Genomic DNA, 18,538 nt, shown 5'->3' on the forward strand with positions numbered 1-18,538 from the left:
GACATGCTGCCAGGAAAACCTTCCCCTGAAACAGCACACCATAATCTTGGTTGCCCATCCGAAAGAGCTCTTTGCTGAAAAGGCGTGTGCCATGTTTCATTCATCATCTGCTTTGCTTTTTAAAGGGGGTAGATGGAGAAATAAAGATTGGGCTGTGTTTGGGATGTTTTATTGGGGAGCAGATTGGCTTGAAGACCAGTATTAACCTAGCCTTTCTAACCTTAACCTGATTGAGTAATTCCTTGGGACACACCTGTTGATCAGCTGTTGGCAGGCAGGGATTTTCTGGATGCAGGAGTCAGCCTGGCACAGCTCAGACATTTCAACTCACATAAGGCCTGGAGCTTGGAACTGACGCATTCCCAGCAGCCCTTCTCCCTCTCAGGGGAGAAAACAGTCAGGAACAACCAGTAAGTGAACAGGGGGGGAAATCGGCATTAAATGCAAATCTCAGTTTATTAAAGTCAAAAAAAAAAAAAAATCTTTACATTGGCAGCAACCTGCACAGAAAAATTTATATCCCCAAATCCCCCCAGCTCCAGGAATGGCCCCACAGGTCAGGTGAGCTCCTCGAGGCAAAAGCCTGGTTGTTGCTCGCAGGAGGTTGGCTCCTGAGCCATACCAGCACCCTACTTCATACTTTTTTTTTTTTTCCTTAACAGGAGACTGCAACTACTTGCCTAAAGAAATGAAATAAACAGCGAGCATTTGCCAAAGTACTCCCACCACTTGGAGCAGTTTGTTTTTCAGAACATTCAGTGCCAGATTGCTGAATGGGAAAGAGAAACAACAGGAGAGCAAAATCTCTCCTTTAATCATTTCTGAAGAGTTTATCACAGGAGCACAGAGATATTCACAGCCCATTGATTTCTTGTTGAATGCAAGTGGAAAAAAGATCACATCTTTCTTTTAAAACCCAAATGAACAAAATGGGAAGTTTGAACAAACCTAGAAAATGAACAGCTGCTTCTACAGTCATCACTGATTTCAGCAGGAATTGGAGATGCTTAGTGAAAACTGGAAGAAATCTCTGACAACAAATACTAGTGGAAGAATTGTCAAAATATTTAAAAACATTACATTGCCAACAGAGAGAAAATTAAGATTGGAAAATCGTGATTGCAAACACTGAGGGGCTGTAGGAAGTGAAGTTCAAACAACAGCCCAATGCTAAATTCTAAACAGCCAAACCGCAAAAAATTCATCAACAGCAACATAAAGGAATCTTTAAAAGCTTTATTAAATAATACAGATTTAAATAATATAGTCCAGTGCTAGACTCTGAACAGCCATACCACAAGATAATTCAAAATAAAGGAGTCTTAAAAAGCTTTAACACAGATTCAAATGATTATCTACATCCAAACTGACCTTTTTCAGTAGTACTAGCACTTAAGGCACAATTTCTCCAAAACTAGCCAGTAAGTTAAACAAGACTCAATACGTGTAACAATCCTTTTGTTTTTAACACTGTGTGAAACCAAAACACTATGCCATGCACTGGGTTTGCATTCCATTCATCTATTTGCCTGCATAGTTCTGCACCCAAAGTATTTTGTTATTTCACTTTCCTCATGGTCCTTAGGAAAGTTCAGACAGCCAGAATATTATTCACAGTTAAAACTGGGATGCTTGTTATATGTAAACAAAACCCTTATCTGATAGCTGCAAAACCCTGACTGGGTTGTGATTATATCCTCAAAATAAAGGATTCCTACCAGAAGAAAGGTGCACTTAGAGGGCACATGCTTTCACATTCCCAGTTCAGAAAAGTGCTTACAGTACCAAGGAATACTGCAGTTGTACCCAAAGGAACTCACACTAAGTTCTGGGGTTCTTTTTTTTTATCTTTTCTAATCATTGTTGTAAAAAAACTTCTAAATTATTCACAGTTGTTCCAGCATTCCTCATGCTAAACCAGCATATTGTGCTGGTGAATCCCAGTGTAAGGCTAAACATAAGAACACTTATCAGTGCAATACATTCCTGAGTTTTTGGAACGCCAAATAAAAACAGTTCTTCAAAATATACAATCCTTCAAACTTTTGGCTATATTTCACCTGTTTCACCTCATATTTCACCCCTTTTTTAAAAAAGTTAATTAGAAAGAAATCTAATTTTATAAAAAGTAAATAAAAAACTGTTATCGCTCTAACTTAGCTATAACTTCTAGTTGCTTGGAGAATGCAAGGAAGCCAATCTAGCATAAACATTGCTTTTTGTGCAGGCAGCAAAAAACAACAGATAAAACAAGCTTTTGAGAACTGAAGCACTGACATTAAAAAAATAAACTCAAAGAGCCCTAAATAGCAAGAAAAATAAATTAATTAAGGACCTAGTTATATTCCAGAGCAAACCTGCATTACATCCCGACTGCTGAAGTTGCTGAGCTTGCTAAGGCACTGAGTTGTACATTTATTTTTATTTGCCACGAGGAGAAGCCGTGCTGCCTCTACTGAGAGGCGTAACCCGTGCTCCAGAGCGTGGCCGAGGGGCTGGTCTGCCTGCTCGAGGCCTGGGAGCTGAAGGAATGTGCAGGTGACACAATGGAACCTGAAACATGGGAAGGAGAAGACAATCAGGCTCCGGAATGGTGGGAGAAGAACAAACAACTGCTCTTGATCATCTGCTGAACGCTGGCAATGAACCTGATGAAATCATCCCTTTAGCTCAGTGCCTCTTGAAAAGGCATCCTGCAATTATCAGAAGTTTGTGGCTCTTCCTGTTCAAGACTTAAGTCTGAGGGGGGCACAGTAAATTTCCGCTCAGCGAGTGATGTTCACTTGAATTTGCCTTATTTCATCTGAAGCATCAGGCACTTGTGTTTACAACCAGGCCTGCAGCTCACTGTAACTTAAACACATCTGTAAGAATGTGAATTATTTTTCATTGCCACTCTTGATTACAGACCTTCCTACATTCAATTCCAGTGCAATGGCCAGACGAATCAATTAATTCACTTCTAACTGGGTGACAGCTGCTTACTGTTAGGGGTGTGCTGAAGACTTGTCCTTGGGTGGAATACTGGCTGATTGTGCTGTTCATTCGGTGAGAAAAATGCATGGTAGGCTGCAAGACAATTGAAAAACAAACCAAAATAATTTCACATGGCAATCATTCCTTTTTACCTTACAGCTAACACACCATAAGAAGCTATGGAAAAAAAATTCTTGTGCAATCTTTCCTTCTCTTACCTATGATCATAACAGCTGTCCCTGCTAAGAGTGCAAAAAGCGTGAAGATCATCACCTGGTAAGACTCAACAAACTGCTGGAAGAGACTGGCTTCATCTGCAGAATTGATTAAGAGGAGGCAATATTGAGTTAAAAGGAGCATCTTCTCCAATCTGCTTTAAGAGTTAACCTCATAAACATCAGAGAAGCTAAATGTTTCTGCTGGCATACAGAGTACAGAGCTAAACTTACATCTCATGGGTGCAGTGGTTCTGTCAGCCAGGTAGATCACTGTCACTGGGATGGTGATGGACTGGTCTGTCATGGGACTGGAGACAGTCAGAGTGGTGGACAGGGAGCCCTGGCTGGGAACTCTGGGATCAGCCAGGCTCACAGTGTACACCACGTAACTTGGCAGCCCATAGGACTTCTCCTTCTCCAGCACCTTCACTGCTGGGGACTCGCATTTCACCTGCACAGGGAACATCCAACCTGCAACAGACTGCTGGGACAGCACAGCACAGCTCCCTCTTCCAGGCCACGTGCCAGCAATGGGTGATTCCACAGAAACACTCAGCAATTCACCCCTCCATAGGGCCAGGTGTACACTTACAGTGACACCTGCAGCATTTCCCCCTGCCTATTGCCAAGGGTGCCCCCTCTCACCTGCCCCTTCCACAGGTCTGGGCTAACCCCACACAGCCAAAGCCCACAGACCCTCTATGGGCTGTGTGAGCTGTGGGCAGTCAGTCACACTTGGGCAAGACTTCCCCTGCCACAGGGGTAAAACAGGTTTTTGCTTCCTGACCCATGAGCTGGTGCACACATGCCAGGCTGTATGCCCAGGTGAGCCTGACACACCTGTACGACCCCAAAACCCAAGGGCCAGCCTGGATGGGCCCCTGAGCAGCCCAGTGAGTGAGTGGCATGCCATGGCAATGCATTGGAGCAGGATGAGCTTCAGGGTCCCTGCCAACCCAAAGCATTCTGGGATCCTATGGAAAGTGAAAACTGAGGAAGAATCAATCATCATTTCTTCTCAGGAACAAATCTTGACAGGATAAAGATGGCAGGGAGTGCCTGCATCTGCATGTGACAGCTCAGAATGCTTTCAGCTGTGCTGAGATACTTCCTGGGAATGCACTCACCTCCAGGCTATCCAGGATTTCACTGGCACCGAAGATTTTCAGCACGGAGCTCACATCCTGGTTGCTGAGCAGCATCTCAGCCTGGTCAGCGTAGAACCAGCGGTTGAAGGGCACCTCAGCGCCCTGCTGCTGCCCGGCCGCGGCGCTGCCCCGCACCGCCGCTGCCACCCACAGCGTGGCCTTGCTCCTGCTCAGGTGCTTCAGCTGCTTGTCAGTGAGGCTGAGCATCCTGATGGAGCACGTGTAGTGTCCTGCAGGAACAAGACAGCTTGGGCTGTTAGCTGCTCACCTTTAAGGGTGTAGGGCTGGCTTGGATGGATGGAGACGAGAGATCTCTGAAGTCAAGTCTTAGAAGATGTGGTTTATTATAAAGGGTGAAGGGCCCTGCTTGGAGTTGCTAGCTGCAACTCTTGGCAGGCCCTGGGAGAGAGAGGGAGAGAGGCAACGAGGCTAAGAGAGGGTTCCAGGTGAGGGTCCCAAGAGGAAGATCCAAGAGAGCGTCCGGTCCCTCGGCCACACCTTATCAGGGGGCTTCAAGGTGGGCTGGGACAGGACTTGGACCAAGGGGGTTACAGATACCTGATACTTTAGGGGAGAGTTACAGGTATGGGATGAACCAGACACTGGGGGGTGAGACACAACATTCCATGTGACCTTTGGACCTATCTGTAGGTAAAGGGCATTGTTTAATCAGAAGGGGGAATTGCTTTCAATCTGGCTATGCTATTGTTTTCTAGTTCAGTAATTAAGGTTTGGTATCTCAAACCTTGTTCTCATCTCAATATCTGTATTTTCTAAATCTTTTGCCAGGCAATCATATTTATAAGGCTTTCCTATTTCATCTTCCCCAACAAAGGGTTTTTCTCCACGCAAGATTGCTGGGACATCTTCAGAGAAAAGCTAAAAAAGGCGGTAAAGCTCAACCAGCAGTGATGAGGAGTGCACAGATGGACAGGGACAGTGTGTCTGTGGAGTCAAACATCACAATCCCAGCACTACAACTATAGAATTATTCCTTGTCCCAAACTGAACATCATGAAAAAAACCACTATGCTGGTAACTTCCAGTCACATTTTATTCTAATATGCCATTGAGACTCAGTTCCACTTTGAACATAACACACTAATACTGAAAAGCTTTACTGAAAACAAGACTGAAAATCCTATTTCATATTCTTTTCAACTAGCGTTAAAATTTAAGCCACCTACCATCACCGAGTCTGTGAAGATGTAGTTTATTTATAAAAGCTCCTTTAAAAGTTATATATTCACCATGTTTCTAGTCTCATATGGGACCAATTAATCTGTTATTGGCAGTAAAGGTAGTAAAAACTTCCCAGAGAATTGAAGATAAAAAGGATCAGTAACAAGGAGAACTTGCCAGGTGCATGCTTTCCCCTTATTTTCTTCCCCTACCTAAGTAACAGAGGCATATGCAGGGCAGAATACGAGTTTACACAATGGGTGCAGGGATGAGCTTGCAGATTAATTATCTAACAGATAATTAATGTTCTTTAAGTAAAGTCCATGGTGGTTTCACGCTGTTCTAAATTAAGTTACACTTTCAAAACATTAACACATTTTGTAGACTTGACAAATTTATTTCCACCTCCACAGTGTCTGGCAATTTCCCCCCCTTTTAAGGCCCAGTTCATGATGTTTTGGGGGTACATTCCACTTTTGGAATACTTGTCAACTGAGTGCTCCTTTGCTTCTTTTACTTCCTACAAAAACTCTGCAAAACATGAAGTGGGCTACCACTTCTGATATCTGTCTTTCTTTGAAAACCAACACAAGATTTTGTCACAGGCAGAAAACCCACTGAAACAAGAAGTGTCCACGTCAGCAACTCACTGAGGCCTGAGCTCCTACACAGCAAAGCCCAGAGACTTCAGAGGAAAGAGAGGAGGTTTATATTGGATGTTAAGAAGAAATCCTTCCCTGGGAGGGTGGAGAGGCCCTGGCACAGGGTGCCCAGAGCAGCTGTGGCTGCCCCTGGATCCCTGGCAGTGCCCAAGGCCAGGCTGAGTGGGCTTGGAGCAGCCTGGGACAGTGGAAGGTGTCCCTGCCATGGCAGGGGTGGCACTGGATGGGCTTAAAGATCCCTCCAACCCAACCCATGATGCTGGGATTCTGTGGAGTCTGCTGGACCAAAGAGCTTGTGTTTGTCTGCAGCATGGCATCTTGTCATATCTTACCTGAAACTGCATCAAATCCAGGTTCTGCCACAAAAATATCCTGTGCTGGGAAGTCAAAGGCATCACTGTTGAAATCGAGATGGCAACTGATAATGGACTGTGGTTGTAACTCAGCAATGGCTTCAATCTGAGCAGGTGAACACTCCCCTAGGGGGAAGGAAACAATTAATCTCTAATTAAATACAAAATAAAATTGTAGCTAATTTAGTTGAATTAATTAAAAGCAAAATCATGGCTTGTAGCATTGAGTTATTCTACCACCTTCTGAAATAGTTCCACAAGGTTATGAGGATCTTAAAATCACTGGAAATCACAGACAGCTGCCTTTGCTCAGGGTCTAATCCCAAAGAGACAGCAATGAAAACTTCATGTGTTGTGGGGTTTTCTTGACAGGAATAATTTATTTACAGGAAAGAATAAGCTGCAGAGAATCTTCTGCTCAGATGTCTCTTGAATAACTTACATGATCCTGGGAGCCTTGAGTTAGATTTTACTATCTGGTGAGATGATTTTTTGGTACGTTAATAACTTACATATGGCAAAATAAAATACTATTGGAAGAAGTGCTGATTGTTAAGCTAGAAGCTAAAAGGATCTATAACCACACAAAATACAGCACATTAAATAGAGGACACAATATGATGCTTAATGTTTGTATTGATTCTAACTGGTGATAAGTTCTGCAAAAGATTTAAGCATGGTAACTAAGTAAGAAAATGTAACAACTCCAAGAAGGCAATTGCAATTAAACATACAAGCAATTAGGTGATTGCCCATTAACTGTTGTTCATATGATCAAAAATGGTACCTCTATTAAAATCTACTGATTTTGTTACTTGTGAAATATTAATAGTGCTCCAGAACACTTTCCAAATTCTGTCCCATGGCTCCCAGAGCTCCCAGGACTCTAGAAAGGCATTTGAGGTTCCTGGGGATCTTGTAAATTACCCTTAAACAACAAACAAAAACCCTGTAACACAAACTAAAGCATCATGAATCCAATAAATCATCAGCATAAATATTTTTTCATCATACCTTTCAAATTTTTGTTTGTTTCCCCAATTAAAACTATGACTTTTGAAGCTGCCACTCCCTGTAAGCTTGCCTGCATGCCACTGACATGCATTGCTGTGGTCCTCTGAGGTGCATTAATCAGGATCTGAAAAAAGGATGAGGCACATTGTTACCAAAAACTGTTTCAACAAATAAAAATGAAGGCAAACCCAGACTGGATTGGTTGTGAAAGACTCCACGAGATGATGTTTTTCTTTGAAATCCCACATTTCTCTAATATTAGAAACTGCCTTTCCAAGCAATTTAAGCTAGCAAAAACATTTTGTCTTCCTACCCAACCCCCAGAAGTTAATATGCATAAAGCTTTATGTCTAAATTTAATTTAAAAAGAATGTCTAGTGCTTATGCTGGCTGATGCAGTGAATTGTGTCAACAGTACGACTGCATAGAGATAAACAAAATAATTTAATGGAGTACTTCTGATCAGTGATGCATGGCACAACACTTGAGCAACTTCTTGCTGACATCTAATCCTGCAGTGAAGTTTCATTCATAATAGCAGCCATACTCAAAAATTGGCTAGCACCTGAAAGCAACTTAAGCCAACAAAGGAATCAAAATGTACAATATAAGAACAGTAAAGGTGAAAAATCAAAATGGCTATGCTACATTTTCCTCCTTAGAAAAGTTTTTTTAAAAAAACATGTTTTTGCCCACATACCAAATTCTTCCCAACCATCTGCATTTCTAGAAGAACATTTCTAAGTATTTATAACAACAAAAAAAAAAAAGTCCACAGAATACAGTTTGGTGAGGTCCAAACTAATCTCAGCAGTACACACAACAGTGCCTCACCTCTCTGTAGGTTTTCAGTAACCCAGGCATCTCATAGTAGACAGTGACTACCCCAGAGTCCCTTGCCAGGGCCACGCCAGTCTTGGAATCCACGAGAAGAGCACTTGAGGAGGAGCTCCACACGCCTGGCAGGCCTGGAAAACACCAAAGGGCACTGCTCACACCCTGCTGCCAACTGCAGCATTTCCTGGGCACTGCTGTCTGAGAGTGCCTCTGCCAGGCAGGGCACACATCCCCCAGTGCCCAGGAACCACTCTGGTGTCTGGGAGTGCCTCTGCCAGGCAGGGCACACATCCCCCAGTGCCCAGGAGCCACTCTGGTGTCTGGGAGTGCCTCTGCCAGGCAGGGCACACATCCCCCAGTGCCCAGGAACCACTCTGGTGTCTGGGAGTGCCACTGCCCAGCAGTTATTCTGACACAAGCCCATTAAGACCAACAATCAAACACAGTGAGTGAAGGCAGGCCTGACTCTGCAGGAGTCCCTCAGAACCAAGCCTTCCCAGCTAATGGAATAGAAATGTCTGAAGTGTGATGCTCAGGAATTCAATACAAGAGACATACTGCACAGTGCAATTAAAATTAGAGGAGTTGATCAAACCTATTTTTATCGTTAACAAGAAGAGTGACATTTGATTCTGAACAAACATGGTAAATTATGCATTTAGTTTTGCTGAGACTGGTGTCCCACAGAATAGCTGCTAACCCACACAGCTGGAGGCCACTCACCTTCCTGGGCTGTCAGCAAGGTCCTCAGGCAGAGGACATCCCCCACCACCACGTCTGGGAGCTCTGGGAAGATGGCATGCTGCACAGGCAGTGGGATGTAGTCTGCAGTGCCACTGTGCTCTGCATCCCACACCCTGAGCAGGGTCAGCCCCACGTTCACAGTCCTGATCACAAAGGTGTTGTTGGCGGCTCCCTTGGCGATCTGCACGAAGTCGTCTCTGCACACAAACACAAGTGCTGCTGCATGAGGGAAGGCCTGGGAATGGCACTGTCTCTCCAACAGGAGAGGTATCAAACTCTTCAGCTGGCTGACTGCTTGTTTTCAGGAACAGTCATCTGATGAAGTCCAGCAAAGTAAGGAAATTGTAAAAATTATTGAGGTGCCACTGAGGCAAATTACAGTTCTCAGTTCACCACTATGCTGAGGAAATACCAAGATCGCAATTACGCATGAAAACTACTTCTTAATTGTGAGAATTGCAGAGCTTTAGAATGACATCATTTGCCTCTTTTTCCTTTTCTCAAGGGAGTTAGGAAGCCAAGAAATTTGAACATCAATATGCAGCTTCCCAGACATAATGCCATTGGATGGCCAGTTCTGGTATTTACCCACATTCAGCAAGGTGCTCTGCAGAAAACAAACCATGTTTCAGTAACAGCACTAGTGGTATTTTACTGAAGACCACAGGAGGCTGCTTCACAACATTTATTCTGTGAGGCAGAGACCAAAGCCTTTTGAGGCTTGTCTCTGCTGTGGGAAGGTTGCACAAGCCTATCTGAGGAGACAGCCCCTGATCCAGAACGTTCCCCACTTACATAAGCCCTTAGTGAGTCAGTGGAACACAGCACTGGGAGAGGTAGATGCTGAGGGATCAGCTGTTTCTCTGGGCCACTGCTGCATGCGGGGGATGATTCAGAGTCACTTAGAGCAGAGCACAACTCCTGCAGGCCCCGCTGGGACCGTGCTTTTCTGGGCAGCTTTCCATAGCTAGGGAATATCGATTGCCAACTGCAACTCTCCTTCCTGCCACTGCCTCTGAAGGCCGCAGAGACAAAACCCTTGCTTTGCTAATCCCAGCCCAAGCTGTATGCTCACTTGGTATCTCTGGAACCATCTTTGTTTTATGTGTGTCTGGCCTTTTCTTGCTCTGTGTAATTACCACCTGTGACAGACACCCACCTGTTGGTGGCAAAGTTGAGCACAGCATTGTGTGAATGGAAAGTATCTCCGGAGTGATCGTGGAAGTGGACCGTAAATGTCAGTGTCACACCCAGGGGCAGGGCCTGCAGTGCCTCTTCGTTCTGGGTCAGCAGAACGGGCCTCATGGAGATCCTGAGGTAGGAGATGGGGCAGACCTGGAAAAACATCAGCAGTGAGAAGGGAAGTTAAATTGCTTTTTACGATGCCCCTATAAAAATAATCGAAAAGAGTTCTTTTTATGTAAATATCCAGAGCTGTCTTCATGAGCCATTTGCATTTTGCCATATGCCAGGACTAACACATGAAGCTGCTGTTATCAGTATCTCCTTTTCAGGTTAAAAGGGGCCTCTGACACTGTCTTGTCCAGCCCCCCTCTCAAGCTGGGGCACCCAGGGCCAGCTGGCCAGGACCATGTGCAGGCAGCTCTCGGGCATCTCCTCGGATGGAGACTCCACAGCCTCCCGAACTCTGTGTTGAACAGCTACCCCAGTAAAGAGTGCTGTCCCACGTTCGTTCAGTGTTTCCTGTGTGTTCCCCTTGCCCTGTCATGGCTCTGTCTGCTTTGTACCCTCACAGCTGATATTTCTTAGCCCTTTTTTTCTAGTACCACTGGGAACTGAAACAAGAAATAATCACGTAGAAACATACATCTCACACACAGAGAACACATTACTATCCTATCAATTCACACTGTTAAGATTCCCTGGATATGCAAGAGAAGAAGTGGCCCCATGACCTCTCTCCTAATAATTCCTGAAATAAAAGGTGCAATTTCTTGCGCAGGTATTAGAAGGGTAACTCACAATGTAGGTGTGAGTAAGGGGATGGAATGGTCACTGCTGCCCAGCTCCCCTGCAGCAGGTGAGAAAGCCAAGCTGTTCCAGGCAGAGCTGCAAGCTGACAAACCCTGAGGGCTCAGCAGGCTGAGCTTGGTTCCCTCAGTGCCTCTCCTCAGCCAAGACAGAAGTTGGGAACTGCTCTGAACTCCTCAGGAGAGTCTGCTCCATTAACCATATGTGCACAGCCCCACATTTCTGCAGTAACACTCCAGTCAAGAAAGGTTTTCTGAAGACAAAGACTTGACAACCTATTCTTTTGGTGTTTAAATTGCATATTACTATTCTTGATTAACTTACCTAGGTTAATGAGCAAAATTACCCAACAAAAATAATGCTCTTTTTGTTACAGCTGTTGAAAAACAAATAATGGACAAAGGAAGCAAAACTCCTCAAATATATTGAGAAAACTATTTTAAAAGAAGGCCTCAAGCTTATCTCGTAGAAAAATCCCTTTATTTTCCCGACCTAAGAGGCTCAGCTAAAACGTAAAACTCTGCAATCTGAAAATGTACATGTCAGAACTTAAAAAGGAAAGGACAAATTTGGCCTCAAGCAAAATACATCTTTGGTGAATCCGGAAAAAAAAAAAAAAAAAAAAGCGGCTATAACATCAGTATATCCCACTGTCTGCTCCACAGGCTGGTTTCATCAGTTAAAATCTCCATGCACACAGATCTCTGCCCAACAAGCTGTGATTACAAGCCAACAAAAAACCATTTCCCTGGCAGATTATCAAGCTTGCTTTACTTTAAAATCTCAGCAACTGTCCCACAAGGGACAACTGCTATATTTAATATTGATGAAAATAGCCTTTTACTGTTAAAGTATCTTGGGTTTTGATGTATTTTTTTTTAATTAAATAAAAAATAAAATAAAATACCGAGTGCAGCAGGTCCAGGCAAGTGCTGAGCTTGGTCCCACACTAAGCTCACTGTCACTTCTTCTTCCCCCACCCTCCCTGGCTTATGTAAGAACCCTTCTTTGAACAAGTTCAAGGTCTAAGTGTTAGGTGATGCTGCTGCAGCAGTTTGATTCTTAATTGTGTACACTTGTAAACAGACAACACCAGACCTTATGAAAGAAGGACAAAGTGAAGGAGAGAGCTTTGCCTTAGAATGACACAGTAGATTCAAGCTCATCTCCAGCTCTGTCACAAGTTTTCTGACACGACCTTCGGCAAAACCTCTCAAGCTCCCTCAGCTCTTCAGCCATAAAATGAATTGTGTTACCTCATGGGGTTAAAAATATAATTTCCATAAAGGCACTACAGTTGTAGTAAGTACAGGAAAACAAATGAGCTGTACAAGGTGCTGAACTGAGATGGGTCCTGCTACAGAGAGCTCTGTATCACCATCCTGGGTACAGGACAAACTCACACAGGGGGATCTGACTTCAGTCCCACTGCGTGCTGACTAAACGGCATTTGAGCCACCCCAAACTCATCAGACATCTTTCACTTGCCAATGGGAAGAAAAAAGGTCATCAGTAACAGAGCTGGAGATGAATTTGGGAAATTCCAAAATTCAAATTAAAAAAATCCACCAAGCCACTTCACAGTGATTACAGGAATTAAACTTAGAAATAACTTAAAGCACTCAATTGTACATTTTTCTCCTTTAGCTGGGACAGAGGGAAGATGCTGACAGTAAAAAGGGATAGGAGGAAGGGGAGCAATGGGTATCTCAAGGCTCATGCTGCCAGATGCAGGAAGTTCTTGGCTCAAGGGTTTTTTGAACAGAGATGATGAGCTTACACTCCCTGGTGTCCTATGGTTCAGAGCTCAGAACTGTTAATTCCTACACTGCTCATTTTTCAGAAGTGAAGTTCAAGAAGTGTAGCCAACAATCCCTGTTGGAGTAGTGAAGATGTACTTGAGCAAAGTGCAAAGGAAGGGAGCTGACAGTACCTTAACAGCAGCTATGATGGTCTGGTTGATGCCAAACAATTCTTGTGAAATCACTTCAATGGTTGAGGATCCGATCACAGACCCAGAGACAAGGAATCCTCTCTCATCAATTTTCACTACAGGGACTTTGTCTGGGCCATCCAGGACACGGTAACTTAGGGAGGCCACTCGGTCCCTGAAGCAAAACAGAAAGTAAAGAACCCCTTAAATGTGTAAAACCATATTTAGGGTCTCTTTCAATACAAACCATTCTGTGATTCCATGAAACTTAGGGTTCCCTCCCCCTAAAATGCAAATGCCTCTAAAGCTTTGCCCTCAGTGTGTGTCCTACTGTCTCTATCTGACCACTATTATGCTGGGAAAACTACATTTCAAGCCTGGTATGAGTCTAAAATGTCAGTCTTTGAAAACAGATTATGTAAAAAGAATTTCTCATTTGGAAATGACATTTTAATCTGAAAATCCAACCATAACCTCTGTGTGCAAAATACACAGAATTATATTCCACAAAGCCTCAATCACCCATCAAAACCTCTACAGGAAGCAGGCAGCAGGGTACTGCTTTAACTGGCTCAGCTGCTTTTAAAGAAAGGATCTGAAAGTTCCCAGTATTGAATAAATTTTACAGCTACAATCTAATAAAAGATTTGACAAAGCCTGAGAGAACAGTAAGATACCATGAACCAGCAGGTAAACTGTGTATTAAATGGAGGAACAGTGCTACTGAGAGACTGAAACAACTCCCTTAAACACAGCTGTCCTACAGTTTGGATACAGGGGTGACACAAGCCACAGTATGGAAACTGAGCACTGACCTGTTGGTCCGAAGTTTAATAAAGGAATTTGGTGACATGAGGATCTGCTCTGCTTCTGCCTCTGGAGTGACTAGATTAAGTTTTTCAAACACCTGGAAAGTAAGAGGCATTTTGGCCCACTGTTGTGTGCAGACAGTAATTTACTTTATTTGTTTAATCTTCAAAATAAACAAACAAACTAAACAGAGCTGTAACTTTCTTTCTTCTCTTGTATAATATATATGGTAAAAAAGACAACTGAACATGAATATTTAAGAATGGGAGAGCCAGTATCTTCTACAAGTTATTCTGAGAGTATTTATTTCCAGGGCTATGGCTAAACTGGCTTGTAGTAAGTTCAGGAATTTTCTTTAACATGAAAACAGAAGACTTCTCAAGGGAAAAGGTGTTGGGAACCCCATATTCACCTGAGTTACTTTAGACTCCCCCTATCCCCATGAGCCCATGAACTGAATGAGCCCCAGTGAGGAACATTATACAAACAAGAGTAAGGGCTCAAAGATAAACCAAAGCTGGAGCTACTCCTGCATTTCAAATTCCTGATTTCAAACACAGACTTCAGTCCAGTTCTGAAGGAGATACCTCAACATGAACAACTGTGTAGAAAATCATCCTACCTGAATCTGGATTTCGTCGGACAGTTCTCTTGCCATGTTGTAGAACTGGTTGGCTGCAGCATCAAGGACCTTCACTACAACTTTGAGGCCTGTTCTTCCCTTTACTCTGCCATAAACATCCACCGCAAAGTTGTAGTTTGCAGGAAGCTGAAAAGCAGCCTTGGACAGGAGAAAGGCATTAAAGTTTGACTCATGGAAAGCGCAGACATTGGCACCGAGCTGCTGACAACTGATCCTGGGTTTTGAGGCAGTGGAGGCAGCAATATTCCCTGCATTGCCCTGATGTGGCCGTTTCCTTTTCCCAAGCTGCACACACATGCACTACACACACACACACACACTTTACCTCACTGTGCCTTGTCCTGACATCCAGAGTGTCCCTCTTGGTGACAGACCAGTGGAACGTTAAGCCTGGCACAGCACTGCCGAAGGAGAAAGGAGTCTGAGTGCTGGTGATGCCCATGACATAAACTGGCATCTGGAAAGAGAGAAACCAGCCTGCTTAGGTAATGCCAGCATGCAAACCAAACACCTGCCCACAGCAAAGAGAATGAAAATTCTCTCTGATTAAGAGACGGGTCTCTCATGAAGAAAATGGTTCCTCCCAGAGCTGCAGTGCTGTCACCAGATGATGTGACAGCAATAAGCACAAGCTGCAGTTCCAACATGTGAAGGTGACAAAAGCCAATCCCAAACCAACTCACCTGAGTACCAGCTTTCATTCGTGTGATGGGTGCCCGAATTCTCACAGCTGTCAGCTGTACCACCTCAACTTCCACCTTGTCCTGGGAAGGAGGAAGGGAAGACACTGTAAGCACTTGTCAAACAGAAACCAGACTTCACTTTCAGGCTCTACAGCCACTATTTTGCCATTATCTAATCACTGTTGCTCTGTCATATGCATGACTTGACAGAGGAAATACAGATGGACAAATTCAGCAGGACTGTAAAAAACTGAAAAGGATTAAATTTTGATTTATAAGCATTTAAAATGCCCCCTAAATTACTGATGACATGAATGATGGAGCTGAGAGGTGAGAGACAGCAGCAGACAAGATCACAGGGGGCCCCAGCAGAAGAGGGATGAAGAAACCCAGGGGTAAAGGAAGACATAGAGAGGAGTTAGAATGAAATGAGGATTGTAGAGCACCAAATGGGACAACTGAGAATAAAAGGATGATGTTTTACTCTGGTATCTCCTTTTCATATATCCAGGCATTCCCGACAGATTTTATTCCTGCTATATACCGGGGAGGAAAGGTCAGATCTGGACCTCAATGGGCAGCAGACTGACCTTTCAAGTTCACTTTGCCTCCTGTCACACCACTAGGCCAGACTGCTGCCCTGCTGCCCATACATGAAAAAGCAGAGATTTCTTGATTTATTTATTTATTTAGTGTCTTCTTGGACTGTGCTGACACCTGTCAAGCAGCAGATCTTTGTGGTTCACAGCAGCTGTGCTGCCCTGAGCTCAAAAGAAGAAGTCATAAGATCTGGCCCAAGTTCTGTTTATCTGAGTCTCATGCAAGTCCCAGGCCTGCCCACCTCCCTCACACTCAGCTGCAGGAAAATCTAAGGACACAGATTCTGAGGGAATGTCAGGGATTCACTGCTTGCACCTCACAGATGGGTTCAGGACACAAAAAGGGACGAGAGTGTTCTATACAGACTGCTGCAGCTTAGGAGACAATGTGTGGTTTTTTCAGCAACAGCTGCCTTCTGGATCATCCTGACCTAAGAGGGAATGCAGACCAAGACAACCTTCTGCTGTGCTGGAAAGGCTTCTTTAGATGGGCTTTTCTAGATGCACTAACCAATCCTGAAGACTCCAATCCATAAAGCCTCCCTGGTTATCTGAGAGACTCTGATTTAAGGCACAGCAAGATTTACCTGCCTGTTCAAAGTACTACCTGTGCCAGTACCTGTGTAAGTTCACATGCCAGGGAGAAGGAACACTGAGTTTTCTTCTTCAGGAAGCCAGAGAACTGCATGAGGTAACACTGCTCATGCAGAAAGACTCTGTCCCCCCTTTCAGAGCCAAAGCCATGAGTCAGAGAGTTCCTGTCAGCCCCCAACAGCACCACAAACATTACCTGGGACACTGCCACAAGCTTCTCTGTCTCTGCATCAAGAGCCTGCAGCACTCCTGTCACCACCCCGCTGCCAATGGCCACTCCTCTGACCAGCCCAGAGCTGTTCACTGCTGCGATGTGCTCGTTGTCAATAGAGAAAATGACATTGGAGAGAGGCTGGGGGCCTCCTTCAGCACTGATCTGTCAGAACAGCACACAGAACAGCTAATGAACCCTTCAGATAGTTCTTCTGGTCACCACTACAGGGCACACCCTCCCTGCTCAGCACCACAGTGACTTCAGTGCTGCCTGCACCTTCCCAGGACAGCTCCAGGACTATTCCCCCAGGTCCTAGCAGGATGTCAGCCTGGGAAACGTGTGAGATGAGCACAGAAGTGGACTCTGTGCCTCACAGAGTGTCACAGGCAGATGCCACCTCCACTCCAGAAAGTTTCAGCAAACTTTTCCTCCCCTTCTCCTCAGCCCCCTGGTGTAGAGCTCTGCTCTGTGTTTCAGTGTGAACAACAAGCCCACTATGCCTAATTTCATGGAGCTGACAGATTTACTCATGCTGTGCTGGTATTTAACACCAGAAAAGCTGACACTCAATTGACAAAAGCAAATACAAATCCTTTGATCCAGAAATAGAGCAAAACAGAAGCTGGCTCAAGAATGACACTGTTCTTGCTCGCAGGAGTATTCATCACAGAAACATAATGGGCTGGGTTGGGAAGGACCTCAAAACTCATCTTGTTCCATGGGCAGGGACACCTTCCACTATCCCAGGCTGCTCCAAGCCCTGTCCAGCCTGGCCTTGGGCACTGCCAGGGATCCAGGGGCAGCCACAGCAGCTCTGGGCACCAGGTGCCAGGGCCTCCCCACTCTCACAGGGAACAATTCCTTCCCAATATCCCATGTGACCCTGCCCTGTGTTGGGTTGAAGCCACTCCCTGTGTCCTGTCACTCCAGGCCCTTGCCCAAAGTCCCTCTCTACCAATCCTGTCAGTCCATTCAGTGTGAATGCAGATAAATGTCAAGTTGAGTATCTACTGCTGAAAATCCAGTTATGAAGATTTATTTTACAACAGAAATTACAAAGTAAAGAAAATATGTAAGAAGATGCCTCACCTGAATCATGGCCCCAATAATTAGGGTCACTTTCCTTGGCAGTAGTCTAAATGGGGGAAAGACCTAAAAACAGAAATATGAATACCTGTGTTCAGGATCCTTCAGTCAGATAAATTATACCACAAAACAGTACAAGTGCACAACTGAGTCTTTAGTTGCTTAATCACAGTAAACTGAGCATGCAGAAATTTAACTCATCATCTGCAGTTAAACAACACTGAAATCTGACTGGCATTAGGTCAGCTTCCAGACAGAATGAATTTTATGGCAAATTGATTATTATACTGTAACCATAATTTATGTATTCCTGTTCCACTGTAGCACAGATTTCTTTATGCATGTATCTTATCTGAAATTATTTACTTCAATCTGCTGTGGAGCAGAGTTGATTCTCTGTCCTCTTCTGTCAGCCACAGTTGCCATCAGACTCGTCTGCCCAATGGTCACCCCACGCACCAGGAAAGCAGCAGTGTGGTCATCCAGAGCCTCCCTCAGGGGGCTGCAAAGAAATCCATTAAAGAGATAATAAATTACTGTGTAAATTACAAATAGCAAAGCAAAGGACTCATTTAGTGACCAGCAGTTTTATCACAAGGCTAAGTGACTGTCTGAAGCAAAGTTAAGGAAATTATCACATTTTTACACATGACAGCTCTTTGCACACAGTGCTTTACTGAAACATTAAATACTCAAAGTGAAAATGAAACAAGTAACAGACACAGTGAGTGTCTTCACACTCAGATGTGCCTTCACACAGCACTCTTCACCTGACATTCTTTGCCAAGTCATTGCTTCCAAGATGCACAAAGCTTCATCAGTCATCACACTGGAGGAATGCAGTCTCATT

The 18,538-nt window shown here is 44.3% G+C and overlaps 1 protein-coding gene across 1 annotated transcript in view; it reads right to left on the reverse strand.

Annotated features, from left to right (window-relative positions):
- Positions 1 to 1,216: 1,216 nt before the first annotated feature.
- NUP210 (nucleoporin 210) overlaps positions 1,217 to 18,538 on the reverse strand; it is a 48,995-nt gene continuing 31,673 nt past the window's right edge. Inside the window, exons 23-40 of the mRNA XM_053989445.1 lie at positions 18,055 to 18,190; positions 17,692 to 17,754; positions 16,585 to 16,764; positions 15,196 to 15,276; positions 14,838 to 14,969; positions 14,492 to 14,650; positions 13,875 to 13,966; positions 13,060 to 13,234; positions 10,294 to 10,469; positions 9,114 to 9,331; positions 8,388 to 8,521; positions 7,554 to 7,677; positions 6,519 to 6,665; positions 4,322 to 4,572; positions 3,426 to 3,645; positions 3,195 to 3,290; positions 2,986 to 3,069; positions 1,217 to 2,553 (exon numbers count right to left, since the gene is read on the reverse strand). Of these exons, the coding sequence (XP_053845420.1) occupies positions 2,453 to 2,553; positions 2,986 to 3,069; positions 3,195 to 3,290; positions 3,426 to 3,645; positions 4,322 to 4,572; positions 6,519 to 6,665; positions 7,554 to 7,677; positions 8,388 to 8,521; positions 9,114 to 9,331; positions 10,294 to 10,469; positions 13,060 to 13,234; positions 13,875 to 13,966; positions 14,492 to 14,650; positions 14,838 to 14,969; positions 15,196 to 15,276; positions 16,585 to 16,764; positions 17,692 to 17,754; positions 18,055 to 18,190 (2,569 nt within the window). The 3' untranslated portion in view covers positions 1,217 to 2,452. The remainder of the gene's footprint in view (positions 2,554 to 2,985; positions 3,070 to 3,194; positions 3,291 to 3,425; positions 3,646 to 4,321; positions 4,573 to 6,518; positions 6,666 to 7,553; positions 7,678 to 8,387; positions 8,522 to 9,113; positions 9,332 to 10,293; positions 10,470 to 13,059; positions 13,235 to 13,874; positions 13,967 to 14,491; positions 14,651 to 14,837; positions 14,970 to 15,195; positions 15,277 to 16,584; positions 16,765 to 17,691; positions 17,755 to 18,054; positions 18,191 to 18,538) is intronic.

This window comes from Vidua macroura, chromosome 13, assembly GCF_024509145.1.
Source record: "Vidua macroura isolate BioBank_ID:100142 chromosome 13, ASM2450914v1, whole genome shotgun sequence".
Taxonomy (NCBI): domain Eukaryota; kingdom Metazoa; phylum Chordata; class Aves; order Passeriformes; family Viduidae; genus Vidua; species Vidua macroura.